Source organism: Ovis aries, chromosome 7, assembly GCF_016772045.2.
Source record: "Ovis aries strain OAR_USU_Benz2616 breed Rambouillet chromosome 7, ARS-UI_Ramb_v3.0, whole genome shotgun sequence".
Classification (NCBI taxonomy): Eukaryota; Metazoa; Chordata; class Mammalia; order Artiodactyla; family Bovidae; genus Ovis; species Ovis aries.
The window spans coordinates 41,828,487-41,843,385 of record NC_056060.1 but is presented as its reverse complement, the minus strand read 5'-3'; the positions used below and the strand labels follow the sequence as shown (position 1 = coordinate 41,843,385).

At 34.6% G+C, this 14,899-nt stretch overlaps 1 protein-coding gene across 6 annotated transcripts in view; it reads left to right on the top strand.

Annotated features, from left to right (window-relative positions):
* Positions 1-14,641, top strand: part of NIN (ninein) — a 103,695-nt gene extending 89,054 nt beyond the window's left edge. For 3 of the 6 annotated variants that reach the window (XM_027971733.3, XM_012181333.5, XM_042252313.2), the window contains 4 exons: positions 657-758; positions 5,071-5,271; positions 8,757-8,870; positions 10,965-14,641. In XM_027971733.3, the coding sequence (XP_027827534.2) occupies positions 657-758; positions 5,071-5,271; positions 8,757-8,870; positions 10,965-11,174 (627 nt within the window). In that variant the 3' untranslated portion in view covers positions 11,175-14,641. Of the gene's footprint in view, positions 1-656; positions 759-3,840; positions 3,902-5,070; positions 5,272-6,918; positions 7,489-8,756; positions 8,871-10,964 lie in introns of those variants that run through there. The other 3 variants (XM_027971735.3, XM_060419150.1, XM_027971736.3) reach the window with 2 other exon arrangements.
* Positions 14,642-14,899: the final 258 nt, after the last annotated feature.

Sequence of the window (14,899 nt, the reverse complement as noted above, 5' to 3'; positions counted from 1 at the left end):
TTAGCAATATTCTGAATCCTTGAGTGTCCTCTAGCTCATTAGATTCTCATAAGATTCTATACCAAAGAGAATTCCAAAAGTGGATCCTCATAAAATTTTCAAATTTCTTCTTTAAAATTGAGAAAAGAGTTAAATAAATCAGGTTTTGTGTACTATGTTTTCAGATGTTTTCCCCTACTGCAGATCCATAGATGATAATGAATTCAGTTTAGTGAAATACCAGCATTTAAAAAAACTTTTATTATAGTTTCTTTACAATGTTGTGACAGCATCTTTAATAAAATATACTATAAAATATCAAAGTACGTGGCTTGTAGTAGGGATAAGTATTATTTCATGGAAGTTTTCTTTTAGTGATGTATACTTACAGCTGATTATGCATGTATGTACATGTGGGGGTGTGTGGATGTACTGGGTTGCAAGATAAAATGTATTTCGCACAGTGAGTGGCATTGAAGTTTGAAAGCTACCTGCCTTAGGACTCTGTTCTATGTGAGGTACAATCAGTGCACTGAATTATTCATTGTTTTCCCTTGATGAATGAACTCAGCTTTCTTCCAAGAGTTGAGATTTCTGATTAGTGTAAATTTGTCAAAAAAAAGTAAGCAATTCAGGTTGCTTACTTTTTTTTAAGGGAGTTTTATGTTTTTCAACAGGTTAGTCAGATGAAATCCCTTGAGCGAGAATTAGAAACAATTCATTTGGAAAATGAAGGCCTGAAAAAGAAACAAGTAAAACTGGATGAACAGCTAATGGAGGTAAGTTTTTAAGGGAAGTGACCTGAGATATGAAGAATATTTTAATCCATGAAGGACCCATTTGTTGAGAGAGGCTAGCATAGCATTAAATTCCTATTAAGAAAACAGTGAAAATCTAAGTACATTGCCAAGCTGGACTCTTTGGTTGGTCTTACCAAGTTTGATAGATATTTTTGCTAATTACACAGCCATAGGAATATATACTGCTTCACAGAAGAAGGGATAATAATAATGTTGACTATCCTAAAATGCAAGGACCTGTGCCTCAACAAATTCAAGGGGCAGGGACTCTGACCAGTACTGACCAGGAGCCTCGGAGCTCTCTCGCCAATGCTGTGGTTTTAATAGTTTCCCAATACCTCCTGCAGTGTAGTGTTTTATAGATGTGATGTGCTCTGTTACAGCCTATTCAGTTAGGAAGTACATTCCGGGAGTTTAAGAGCATTAGCATTTAGACATTTAATTTTCAAGTGTTGCCATTGTTCATTTCTATATTTGTAACCCAGCACTGCCTTGGGAGAGGTACATCTGTTAAATATAAAAGTGGATTTGTAAAACTTGTCAGCTTGGACATTGAGTTTCTAGTCTAATAGATTGCTTTCTGAACACCAAGTGCAATTATAGGATATAAAACAATTTATGTAAAATCTTCCTTAATAAGTAAAAATTTCATTGAGGTACTTTACTTTGGGTAATAAAAATATTAGTTACTCCAGCATTTGATGACCTGTGTACTGAACTGAACATTTATATAAGGTAGAGAGGTACAGGTAAAAAATCTTTCTGTGCTCTTAAAAAGTTCTGTGTACATTTGAAAAGACCCTGATGCTGGGAAAGATGGAAGGCGGGTGGAGGAGGGGACAACAGAGGATGAGATGGTTGGATGGCATCACTGACTCAATGAACAGGAGTTTGAGTAAACTCCAGGAGTTGGTGATGGGCAGGGAAGCCTGGCGTGCTGCAGTCCTTGGGGTCACAGAGTCGGACACGACTGAACAGCTGAATTGAACTTTCATTTTTTAAAGCCCAACTCAGCTGTATTTTTGGAAACAAGTGAGAAAGAAAAGAAGAAAAGAAATTTAAATCAGCAAGGGTGTAATTATTATAAAATAGATTATAAATGTTGATATGTCAAATAAGGCATCTGAACAGTGTCTGGCTCATGAAGACACAATAAATGAATGAATGAAAAAAAAAGTTCTGTGTATACAAATATTTTAAAGCCAGAATTATAGGAAGAGAGATGTGTAAATATTTTCTTTCGTGAAGCTGGACACATGCAAAGGTAATTATATTTCAATAGATGCTTGGTTTTTAAATATGAAATATGGGCAAACATATCGCATTTATATTTAAATGACCACTAAGGTTTCTGTCAATTTTATGTTCTCTGATTTATCTACTAATAGGGAGATTAGTGAAACTGTAAAGAATGAAATCCAAACCATATTTGCTTTTCTTTCTGCATATAATAAATGTATTTATTAAAACTTTGAGCTGTAGGCTGTGTTTAGATGTAGATATGCTTTTCTGATGAAATAATTATATACTCTAATGAATGAGATATCTGAAGCCACATATGACATGTCTAGTACCAAACTGAAAAGTAACAGGGTATACTTAATCACTGTTTGATTAAGTATATGCTCTTCCAAATGCTCTTCCAACAGGCTGAGTCTTCTTCCACCGGCTCTCTTTGGCCCCTTCTCTCCCAATCATACTTTACATGATTAATCATCATAAGCAATTTCCCCTCATTACTTTTCTCCCTGATCTAGTAGTAAATATTTGGTAATGGATGAGGGAGATTGAGTGTTCTTGTCACTGGAGCTGAAAAAAGAAAAAGCATGAAATTTTAACTGGAACACTGTAAAGAACACCTCATACACTATTCTAATGAAACTTCCATTGAAATAAGACTGAGCTGTGGACTCTGTGCAGACATAATTCTTTAGCAGCTTTATTAAATGTAATTCACTACATAATTCATTCATTTAAAGTGTCTAATTCAGCGGTTATATATATAGAAATATATATATACATGAATTATTAAAATGGCAAATTTTGTTAAGTGGCATTTACTGGCATTAATTACATTCACAATGTCACCACTACTTCTAAAACCTTTTCATCACCCCAAACAGAAACTCTAACCATTAAGCAATAACTCTTCATTTCCCCTTCCCACTGGGCCTATAAATTGAATTTTTGTTTATGCTGTGATATCTAAAGATTAGGCCAAATTTCAGGATGTACAGTGGTTTTTCATACCATTTTTTTTTGCCCAGCTCACCTGGGGATAGGTACATTCCTCTCACTCCAGCATGGATTCTTATCAGGTTTAGGGGAGGGACAGTAGGCAGGCAGGGAGATAGTCCTACATCAGAATCTTTGGTATCAAGTAATTTAGGGAAAGCTTTCTAGGTGATTCTATCTGATGTATGTACTCCCTTGGGGGAAGGAATTTCTTCTCATCCCTATATGATAGTTTAAACTCATTATTAATATAACATATACCCTTACCCCAAGGCAATTAAAGATCCCAAATTATTAGACAAGGAAATGGAAGAATTCGCCTCCCACTCCATGGTTTTTTTAACTATATGAGGCAATGTTCCATAAACAATTTGTTTTGAACACTTAAAGAAAAAGTTAAAGATTGTTAGCAGTTCTTATAGTCTGATGTGTACCTCTGATAGCCAATAGTTTTGTGGTTTATATCCTGCATCTCCACAAGGCATTTAACATCAGGTCTATTCCATACTACACTTGAAATCTTCTGAATTATTATATTGGAATGAATTGAGGTAAAGAAGCAAGCTCATAAACCAACCAAATTACAATAGAAGAGGAAGTGGCTGCAAAATTAAGAGCTGTTTGACATTTTAATATCTGTAAAATTTATATACAGAGAAATGTAAATGTTGGTCTTTTTAAGTTCCTACTGACTGGAGCATATATGTTAAAGTATATAATATACCCTGTTTTGTGCTGTTCTTTCTCTTTATAACTCATATTTCCTTTCTCTAACTCCTGTAATTCTCTTTTGTTTTTGTTTTATCTGTGGCTAACCTGTACCTAGAACTCTGTGGTTGGAACTAGCAGAGAAGGGTGCAGTTCTCTGCCTGAGATAGTGTGTGAAGGTAGAACATTCTCTTTCAATGAATTTCATAGCATGGAGACATCTCATTAAACCCCTTTTTCATGTAATCATTTCTACTACTGTGACAGTTAATAAATACTTAAGAGCCAGTATTCAATTTCATTTAACTCTGGAATACATCTGTTTACATTTCCATCAGGATTTCCCTCAATATTTAAAGACATAGTGAAGAAAATCATCCCACTGATACAAAATCAGGGGATCATAAAGTGGTGGGTTTTCTAAATCTATAACTAGAAATATTTCAAAATGGGTAATAACCCACCTCAGAAATTTAAATTTAAGGCAATGGATAGTGGCTCTGAAGTTTCATGATAACATTTAATTCTGGTTTTGTCTTAGAGGGCCTTTTTCCCTTCTCACATGCCTGGGGGTACTTCCTCATGAGTTTAGTACTTGGTCATATTTGTTGCATGTCTTCCATTGAGCTCTGTGTCTGCTGAATGTGTCCACAAATGTGAAGTGGCATGCCTCACTGACCAAATGCAATGCCTTCTTTCCCTTGCCCCACATTTGATTGGCATGCGATACATATACTATTTCTTCATTGTCTTGAATAAATCCTTTCATTCCATGTACTTCAATTCCCAAATATTCTGGAATATCACCTTACGTCCCAGAATTGCCTGTCTGATAAACTAAGATAGATGAAAATAATTTGAGATGCAAGATGAGATTTTCAAAACAAATTGCTAACTTAGAAAAAAAGTAGTCATTGAACTGCTTTTAAGAATCTTTATGACTGGTAAGTAGCAAAACTCTAGAGCATAACCTCTTTCTGCCCTTTGCCTATTCCACCATTTTTTTTTTTAAAGAGGGATAATTAAACGTTCTAGTGTGGGAAGAAAAAAGGAAAATCCAGACATATGTGCACCATGTACCTCATGTTTTATTGTTGCTTAAGACTGAGGAAGTATAGTTTAAGTCTAAAACTTTTAAGGCCTGCTTATTCATTAAATATATTACCTCCTAAGCAAAATGATTTTTTATTCTTACTTGGGATCATGTGCTGCCTGTTTTAAAGTTATCAGTAAGTCTGAGAGGCCATTAATGAATCCGTAGACTTCCTTTTTCTCTGCCTGCTACTTTCAAGGCAGCTCTGTGACTGAAGGCATGGTAGCTGACTAGGGCTTTGCTCTTATTCTCCAGATGCAGCACCTGAGGTCCACTGTGATGCTTAGCCCATCCCCTCATGCTTGGGAACTGCAACTGCTCCAGCAGCAAGCCTGTCCAGTGGTTCCCAGGGAGCAGTTTCTGCAGCTTCAGCATCAGCTGCTGCAGGCAGAAAGGATAAACCAGTGCCTGCAGGAGGAACTTGAAAATAGGACTTCTGAAACCAACACACCACAGGTATGACGATCTTTTTCTAATAGTAAATGCAGATCACCTAATTTAATTTTACCTATTTGGAAGTTACACCAGTTCAAAGGTGGGGATGAAGAACCTCAATCTTTTGTCAGTTACACCTTACCTGTATTACAAATCCACAGAACTGCAGTGCTGTTTTGGCTTTGGTCTTGGTTTTTGTAGTGCTACTTTTGAGCTCTCAGCCTCTAAGCTGGGTAATTAAGAGTTCTGGGTCTCATGCAAGTTGCTAAGTGATGATGAAGTGTCAGGCTCACTTGAGCATAGTGTGCAATTGACCTAACATTCTTGTCTGATGCCAAAAATATTACAGAATTCAAGTGCAACTCTAGGATATGTGTTACTACTAACAAAGCATCCTGGGTTTTCTTGTACCAGAGGGTGTGGCCTGCCTGAGTTCCTTGGAATTCACAAATGGGGACTTTTCACAACTATTAAAGTAGAATGTGTCATCAGCGACTTTTTTAAGTTGACATAGTTCATTTAACTTATTTTTTAAATGATCTAGTTTGAAAAATTATTTTTAAGAAAATAAAGATCTTCTTCCTCTTCCCTTTGAATTAGCATTATCCCAGCTCACTACCAGACACAATCTTATATTACCTAAGTTTTCAAATAGTTAAATTTTCTTTTTAGTGCTTCATTCATGATTCTCTTCTTTCAAAAGTCTCTTAATTCTTCCTCAAAATTACAACTAAAATTAAAAACATTCCTTAATTTGCAGAATTCTAGATTAGTTCATTCTAGTTTGAATAACTCTTCTGTTTTCAAAATGTACCTTGCCTCTCAGGTGACATTTGACAAGGAATTTCCCAATTCTTTTTCTGTAATCTGGTCACAGTGGCTTTGCAAAGTCATATTAGCACCATAATTGTACATTGGAGCAATTTTGTTTTCTTTGCCTACTAGTATATATCTATGCTTTTGCATGATGCAATCATCATCTATTCTTTCCAGCAAAGGCTTAAAATCCATGTTTTGACATTCAATTCAACTATGTCAACTACATTCAATTTCCAAATACTAAAAGCTAATTCCAGAAGTAAAATTGTGATGGTAGGTATTGGACAGATGCTTCAGCTCTTCATTATAGAAGTGAATCATAAAACTTGGTCTCAGTTTTTAATAGACATTTTAAAATCAAATGATCAAACTAAGATCCTACTCATTACTCTCTCATATGTACTACTTTTAAAACATGCTCCTCCCAACCCACCTACCAGTGTTTAAAAAGTATCCCTTTACTTCAATTACTTGAGGATTAGATAGACAAAAACTGTTAAGACTTTTGTGCTTAAAAAGAAAGAGAATTTCTCCAGCCAGATGGCAGAGTGGACTGCTTATTGCTCTCACGAGAAGTGACGGCAGGCTCTGACAGCAGGCTATCTTTGTTTCTGGTAACTGAGTGAGCTGACACCGATTTTAAGAATAGAGAATGTTGTTAGAATCTGCATGTTGTCTCTGTGTGTGGAGTGATATGATTTCTTCTGCCTTGTGTTGCTTCGCTTGCATATGTAGTATTGATGTGTGCTTTCAAAAATTGTTTGCATTGTAAATGTGTGAATTTAGATTCCCCCCAAAAGCATAATCTTGACATCAGGGTGAAGTGTACCACTTGCCTTCTTTCTCTAGGCCTTGCTACCGGAGCAGCGAGCAGTGCATGCAGATTCCTACAGAAGGATTGGGCACCTGTGAAAACTGGGCTGTTATTGATGGCATTTCTTACCATGGCAGATACTCAAATGCACACACCCACACACACCACACTAATCTAGATATAAGCTGAGAAATGTTTTGGAATCAAGTGCTCTTTTAAGTTTTATCATTAAGCCTTTGCAGTATTATGTTTCTTATTTATGTGAATCAAATTCACAAATTTCAGCTTGTTACACTTAATTATACCATTTAAAGAGTATGAATTTGAGATTCTTGAAAGGATGTGAATTTTGTGAATCAAATTCACAAATCTCAGCTTGTTACACTTAATTATTTATACCATCTAAAGAGTGTAGATTTGAGATTCTTGATGTATTCTATATATTTTCTCATTCCATACATTGTAAATATTTTTAACAAAAGGTACTGCTTTTATATATGGAATTTGAAGAAAATCAGGATTATTTATACTGTTTTATATAAGATGTATAAACTTTTTTGACAGGAAAAAGGAAATTTTTGATGAAATAAAATGTTTCAAATATATGACTGCTTTTGTTTTTCCTCTTTCCGCACTCTTTTGCCATGCCCCATGTTCTTTGAATTAATTATCCAGGTTTTTTGCGTTGTTATACTTTCTTTTTTTTTTTTAAGGCAAGTGGAAATCTGGCCTTTTCCATTTATGTTTGAATTTTTAAAAGCCATTATACCTTTTAAAATATAGGATTTTTAGATGCTCTTAGGACCTGGTTTCTTAAAATTCTGTGTTAGTCTTTTGCCGACTACAGGTTTTATCTTTAAATTAGTTGCATGGCTTAGCTGTTTCTTTTATGTTTGAATAAATTCTGTTATTTAATACACAAACTGTTGGCTTTCACCTCACATTTGGTCATTCTTTGTGCTTTTTAAAGGACACTTTGGGGTATATTTTTAAGGACAGGTTATGCCATCAGCTACTAACGCCGTAGTCTTGCTTAAACATTTGAAGAACCTTTTAAAATCTGAAATTCTTTATATGAACATTTTGGTAGACTGAGAGAAGGGGTAGTCAGTTGCACTCTAAATCTTGTTCTAGGTCCCTCTGCACTTCAAAACCCACACACACCTTAATCCATCACTGTTATATAAGGAGAGGAGAAGCCAGCGTCCTTTTTCTGCCCTGTTTCATCTAGGAGCTCTTTATGGGGAGAAAATTAAATATGTTCTAATGATAAGTCCATCCTCCAATTCAGGTATTTGCTCCACATTGACAAATCAAATTAGAAAACCAATAATTAGAAGAACTAGTGGGAAGAGGCTACTAGAAACACTAACACCCTCACAGTAACTAGCCATTTTGAAGATAAAAACAGACACACATACTGCAAGCTGATTGGAAATGTTAGGTGATCCTGAATAAACTCAGTTTTTATTCATTTTGTTGTTGAAAGTCCCATAGTATTGCAAAGACCCAAATCACAGATGAAAGGTTGATAACCATGTTTTAATTTACTTTGGATACCTATTTTACTATAATAAGTACACATAGATCTTAAAGTATTGGTTTTAAGAATTTTGCTTTATCTCAGGGAAGATGGTAGCACAGGTAAGTCTTTTTTTTATCTTTGATTTCTTTCTTTGATAGGGTTACCCTTCTAACCTGTGTAACCCATGCAGTGTTCAGAACTTCCATTTCATCAGAAATCCACCCTTGCTATTCAAAAGCAAACATTTGCTGTCCTTTCTCTAGGTATCTTATGGGGAAAATTAACTACTAGTGCTTTCTCATGGCATGATTTTCAAATAACAATACAATTTTTTTTCTTTTCCTTCAGGGAAACCAGGAATACCTGGTAACTGTCATGGAGGAACGAATGTTGGAAGTTGAACAGAAATTGAAACTGGTGAAAAGGCTTCTTCAGGAGAAAGTGAATCAGCTCAAAGAACAAGTGAGCTTCCCAGGTCATATCTACCCACCCATCTCACCTTCTGCTTTAACTCCAGTTTTACATCCCTTTATTGCTACTAACTTGCTAACTTTTGTTGTCTAATAAAGGCAAACTCTATTATAAACTCCTAAATTAGAAGAATTTCTAAAGCATTTCTAATGAGGTTCAATCCAAATTGAATTTTTATAGATTTTTTCCCCAAATAAACAGAAATTTTATATTTGTAAAAAAATGGGGGGATAATAAATGTAACTTTAGCTTTCTTGTTTGCAACAACTATGACAACCTCAAAATCTAACTTGTGGCTATAGCCAGACCCCAAAAGGCTCTGTTTTGAATCAAAATCTGGACTCTCAAATTCAGGACCACCAAGTAGGCTGATCCTTTTTCCTGCTGGCAGCAGGTGTGGCCTGAGTGCTTATAAATTATTTGTGCATCCACTGAAGAGACATAACAGAAAAGACTACTTTCTAGGGAATTTTATAACCTCTCTGGAATCTGAGATTGAGACGAACTGTGGCAGGGGGTAGGAGGGTAGAAATTGCCCAACCTGGGTTTTTAGATATGTAGAATCTGAGAAGAATAATCCCAAGGGAATGGTGGACAGGAACTTTCCTGTGTCCTAAATCTTAGTACACAGAATGGAGAGAAAGAGAAAGTCCTGTTCTTATATTTATTGATCCAGTCCCTTAATCATTTATTCAACACATAGTCACTACATGCCAGGTTCTGTTCCAAGTACTAGAAATACTAGCAAAATCCCTGCCCATATGGAGTATAGTTCACCTACATGGTACTACTGCCATTTGGCAGTACTTCCAGCAGCAGTTGAAAAACAAAGAAAATGGGTAACATGGGGTGTGGACGTCTACAAACACTTTGGCATTAACAGTTCATCCTATTCTGGGAGAAGCAAAAGAAACTAGAGAGGGAAGAGTAGATAGTAGAGGGTCTTGGTGCTAAACCACAAGAGTTTGGGTTTTGTTGTGTAGTGGATAAAAGTCACTGAAGTGTTTTTTAATGGAGGGGAAAGAGGAAAGATTATACACTAAAACGGTTTAATAGAAAATAATGTTAGTTTTATATTAAACTTGCCAGTCACCTAGGTTCTGGGCTTCTGTGTGATAGTCTTTAGCATTGCTGTTTGAAATGATACTATGTAAATTAATTAGCCACACCTTAAGTTTTCTTAAGCTTCCCTGGAGGCTCAGATGGTAAAGCGTCTGCCTGCCATGTGGGAGACCCAGGTTTGATCCCTGAGTTGGGACAATCCCCTAGAGAAGGAAACAACAACCCACTCCAGTATTCTTGCCTGGAAAACCCCATGGACAGAGAAGCCTGGTAGGCTACAGTCCATGGTGTCGCAAAGAGTCGGACACAACTGAGCGACTTCACTTTCTTTCTAAGTTTTATTACCGTAAACCTTCATACTTGTAGATGCATTGCCTGAAACTGGGTGTAAAATGAGGAGTTAAAGGTATAACAAGGAAAGGGGGATTGGAAAATATTAACTAAGGAGATCGAAAATCAAATTATCCTATTCTGCTGAAGAGTGTTCCCACCCTAACCAAGACTATATATTTTAACCGTAAAGATTAGAATATCTCTTCTAGACAAGGTTTTATTTTAAAAGGAAGTAACTGCTGAATCTTTGTGTTATAATACATGAGCCACATTTTAAAATAATCAGTAGGTTGTATGTAGTTATTAACAATAGAGGCTTATCTCCCATTCATAACAGGTAAACAGTTCACAACCTCAGAAATTTAAATATAAGATTATTGTGATATTTTTAGAGAATGAATAAAGAAATAATACCTAGGCTGAAAAATACCTTTCACTTTTGAATCCTCAAATATCAATTTGTTCTTTTATTAGTGACTTCTACAAACAAATTATGCAAAGAAACAGCCTGGAATAAGTAGATTTGTTTTACTTGTATACCTGGTACCAGGTCTGATAGTAAAGCTGTATTGTAAAATAAAAGAATGTAACTGATAGAAGCCATTTGCCTTTATAAACAACTGTCCTTATGTCAGATCTTTTAAAAGAATAACAGAAATGGCATCAAGATATTTCTGGTTCTGTTTCCAGCTCTGCAAGAATACTAAAGCAGATGCAATAGTGAAAGATCTGTATGTGGAAAATGCCCAGTTGTTGAAAGCTCTGGAAATGACTGAACAGCGACAAAAAACAGCAGAGAAGAAAAATTACCTCCTAGAGGAGAAGATTGCCAGCCTCAGTAATATAGTCAGGAATCTGACACCAGCACCACTGACTTCTACACCTCCCTTGAGGTCATAGCCAAGCCAAAGGATGAACACTCACGATTGTGCACTTTACTGAAATGGATGGGACATTTCAGATGTTCTCTCAACTGTTGTTGTTTTCTTAGAAACCTTTAGTGGCTTAAAGTTAAGCCTAACCTAAAACTTCCAGGAACAGAATTAAAGTCTCTATTCACTGTAATTAGTTTTTCTAAATAGACTGTAATGGAAGTTGTAAACAAATATTTATTTCACTGAACTATTCCCAAGCTTTGAATTTTTAAAAAATATTCTAATAACCATCAAGAAGGTGATATGAAAACAATTCAAGAATTTTAAACCCCCAGTTTTGAATGAGTTTTTGAAAATTACTATTATAGACAAGTTATAACTATTATGTACAAGTTATTATGTAGATTGCAGATTTTTAAAAATCGAGATATTATTAATTGGTTGTTTTGATCTTTATTTTAAAACCAAATTTATGTCTTCTCATATACTTAAATATGGAAGAGTCATTCTGTTTCTAGTAGTTTGGGTTTTTTTAATTGTTAGACTTTCTGTTTGGTAACAGAAACTAGAGTCAATAACCACTGAGGTCAGAAAAGGCAGAATTCATAGAACTCTACCTTCTAATACCTATGACAGTATTACCACTCTTGATGTATTGTAGATATAAAACTCATTTACTCAACTGCACTGTAAACTAATGTTAAAATTTTACTTTCTTTAAACAGCCTTGTTTTTTCTTTCTTAGAATTTTCTTTGGGAGTTTGTCTTCTAAGAAATGGATAAAGCCAGATTCTTAAAGCATTTGAACTATAGAGTAAGCACTGAACAGACTGCTTTGGAGTAAACAGCTAATCCTAAAAGAGAGAAGAAGCAAACCATGTGGATTTTTCTCTCTTTAAGGTCTTGGAGTTCGTGAACTTATATTTGGGGTTGCATCAAAAACTCAGGGAACAACACTTTAAGTCATCTTCCTGAAATACTGTAGGGCTCTTAAAAAATTTGAAATGTATGAAATACATGACTATTTATTTGTTGTATATTTAGAGCCATAATGGGATTTTTATTTCTACATTTTTAATGAATTTAATTTTCTGGGGAAAGGGCCTTGCTTTTAGAGTTAAAAAGCCTCTTTTAACTTATGGAAGAGTTGTTATTTGCTTGTTTAGTGTGGGTCAAAATTTCCATGCTTCCTATTCCTCTGTACCTTGAATCTGATCATAAGAATTTCTTACTGTGATAAGAACTGGCATGCCATCTGAGGTAAAGGAGTGCCAAATAGAATTTTCCAATCAGTCTCAAGACTAGAACATTATAAAACAGTAAACGTTTTGAGTAACTTTTTTTCCCCAGGTAAAATCCCTGCTTCTAGCCAGGAATTGGTTGGTAAAGAACTTACTGTGTGTGGGACGCAAACAGGGCTGCTTATCACAGCCACCTATTTGTTTTTGTGGAAGAGTAATTAGATCACAAAAATTCACTCTGCTGTATTAGAGGAAAGTCAAGTCCATCAATCTTTTATAAGAGGTATCACAGCAAAATCAAACACTACCTTATGGGCAGGAACAAAACGTGAGACAAACTGCTAAAGAAAGTTCTATTATCAGAAATTCCTGATTTCCCCGGAAAAGAATTAATTTTAATCCCTCCCTATAGTTATATTTAAAAACATTTGATACCTGCTGTCATACCTTCCATAATCATTTTTGTCCAGTGCAGACATTACTAGTAAACTCAACTACTTGTATGGCATTGACTAACACTTAAAACTGTGGATAGGCCTAAGTTAAGATCATAAATAAACTAAGCGCCTGTGGTGTTTTTATATGATATGCTTTAAGTTATTCAAGGCTTTTGCCATCAGAACTGAACACCAAACATATTTCTCAAATAGATGGCTTACCATATGATCACATGTTGTATTTTTATCTTTATTTTTTACATTATGAAAAGTGTAGGTTAATTTGTTTATTTCTTATAAATCTGTATTTATATGTATATAAAGTGCTGTACAATGAGTGTAAATATGACTTCTGGAAAGTTTTAGACTACTTCTGGAATCCCTTTATCTAAAATCAAAATGCTGCTCAAATGAAATTTAATTTAATATCTAGGTGCTTACTTTTTGTTTTACTGAACTTATGATACTGGAAAAAAGATCAATATGAGAAATAGAGTTACCTTAAATTTATATATTTGTGCAGCAGATTATTTTTGTAGACTAGACTGGGAATTTAACTGGCAATTTATAATATAGCTTACAGCTTTTAAAAGAATTTAAAGAGATTAAATTTAAACTATTAAATATTTAGATTTTGCTTTCAGACTTTATAATAGAACTCCTTAAAATCATGTTATATATTTTATAGTCATTTAATTCCTAGTTTATTAAAAGTACTGGTTGTTAAATTCATTTGATTTCTTAAGAACAGTTATTTAAATTAGTTTTAGGAGATAGGATCTTCATTTCAAGGAAAGAGAATCAAGTTTGCCATTATGATAATATGTTACCCTTAGAAAGGGAAAATGTGAATAATAAAATCTACGTTGTTCTATTTTGCTTTCTTCTGCTTTTTCGAAGCCTGAACTCTTAAGCTCAAATTTGTAAGGGGAGAAAAGTGGATGGGGAGGGTAGAACCAACCACAGTATTTATTTTTCTAAAACGTAATAAACCCAGATTTTTAAAAACTATTGTAAATATGAATTCTTCCCAGAAGCTTCAAATGCATTGTTTATATATTTAACCTTAAACATATGTAGATCACAAAGTCATAGGCTTTCGAGGTATAGGAGGAGTTCTTACAGGTCTAGCATTTTGATAATGTACCAATACCCAGAGTAGGTATTATGATGAGGAACTTTTGGTTTTTTAAGAATGAGTAAAACTTCAACATGTGAAAATGAATTTATTTTTGTGATTTCTTTTTCTCTGAGTGAAGGAAAAGAGAAATGTGTTGCTATTGTCAGAATCTTAAAGATATTCCTACTCAAGGTAAGGCTAAGTGCTTTGTGATAGTATTAAGCAAGTCTTGTTTGAACGGATTACTGACTAACTGAAATGATATAAATTATGCAAGTAATGCCAAAACTAAGTCAAAACTTAATAGCCAAAGCATTCCTTACTTAAAAGTTATTAATTATATCATGTTTGGACCTATTTGAACATCTCAGCCCTGTAAAACATTTTTGGTTTTATGACATATGGATAGCAGTTTAATAATAAATCTATCCAAGTCAGCTTTTTGTTTCTCAGATTTTTTTTGAATGATATACATTAAATCTGTTCTTATTGGAAGATGTTATCACAGCATGATTGAAAGGAACATTGGTTTTGTAAAGGAAAACCTGAATTCATCTATAGCCATCACTAGAATTCTTTGCATGTAAAGATAAATGTGTGTGTGTTGATATTGACTTGGTGTATTTCATCTTAGCAGTTCTATCCTAGAATTATTTTACCATGAGCTTAAAATGTAAATAAATAATTTTGCAAATATGGCCCTTGTTTTCTATACACCTTGAACTTTTGTAAACAGTTTCAGTATGTTTATCATCGGTTTTTAGAGTGAAAGCATCGAAACATTGCACTAAACACATTTTACAAATACAGAATCTCTGGAGCTCTCACTCCAGACCTACTGACTCAGAGCCTGTATTTAAACCCCACCCTCACCAAGTCCCAAAATGATTTGTATGTGATCTAGAGCACTGCTTCTCCATTTCTGTCACAGAATCAACGACCATCACACCAG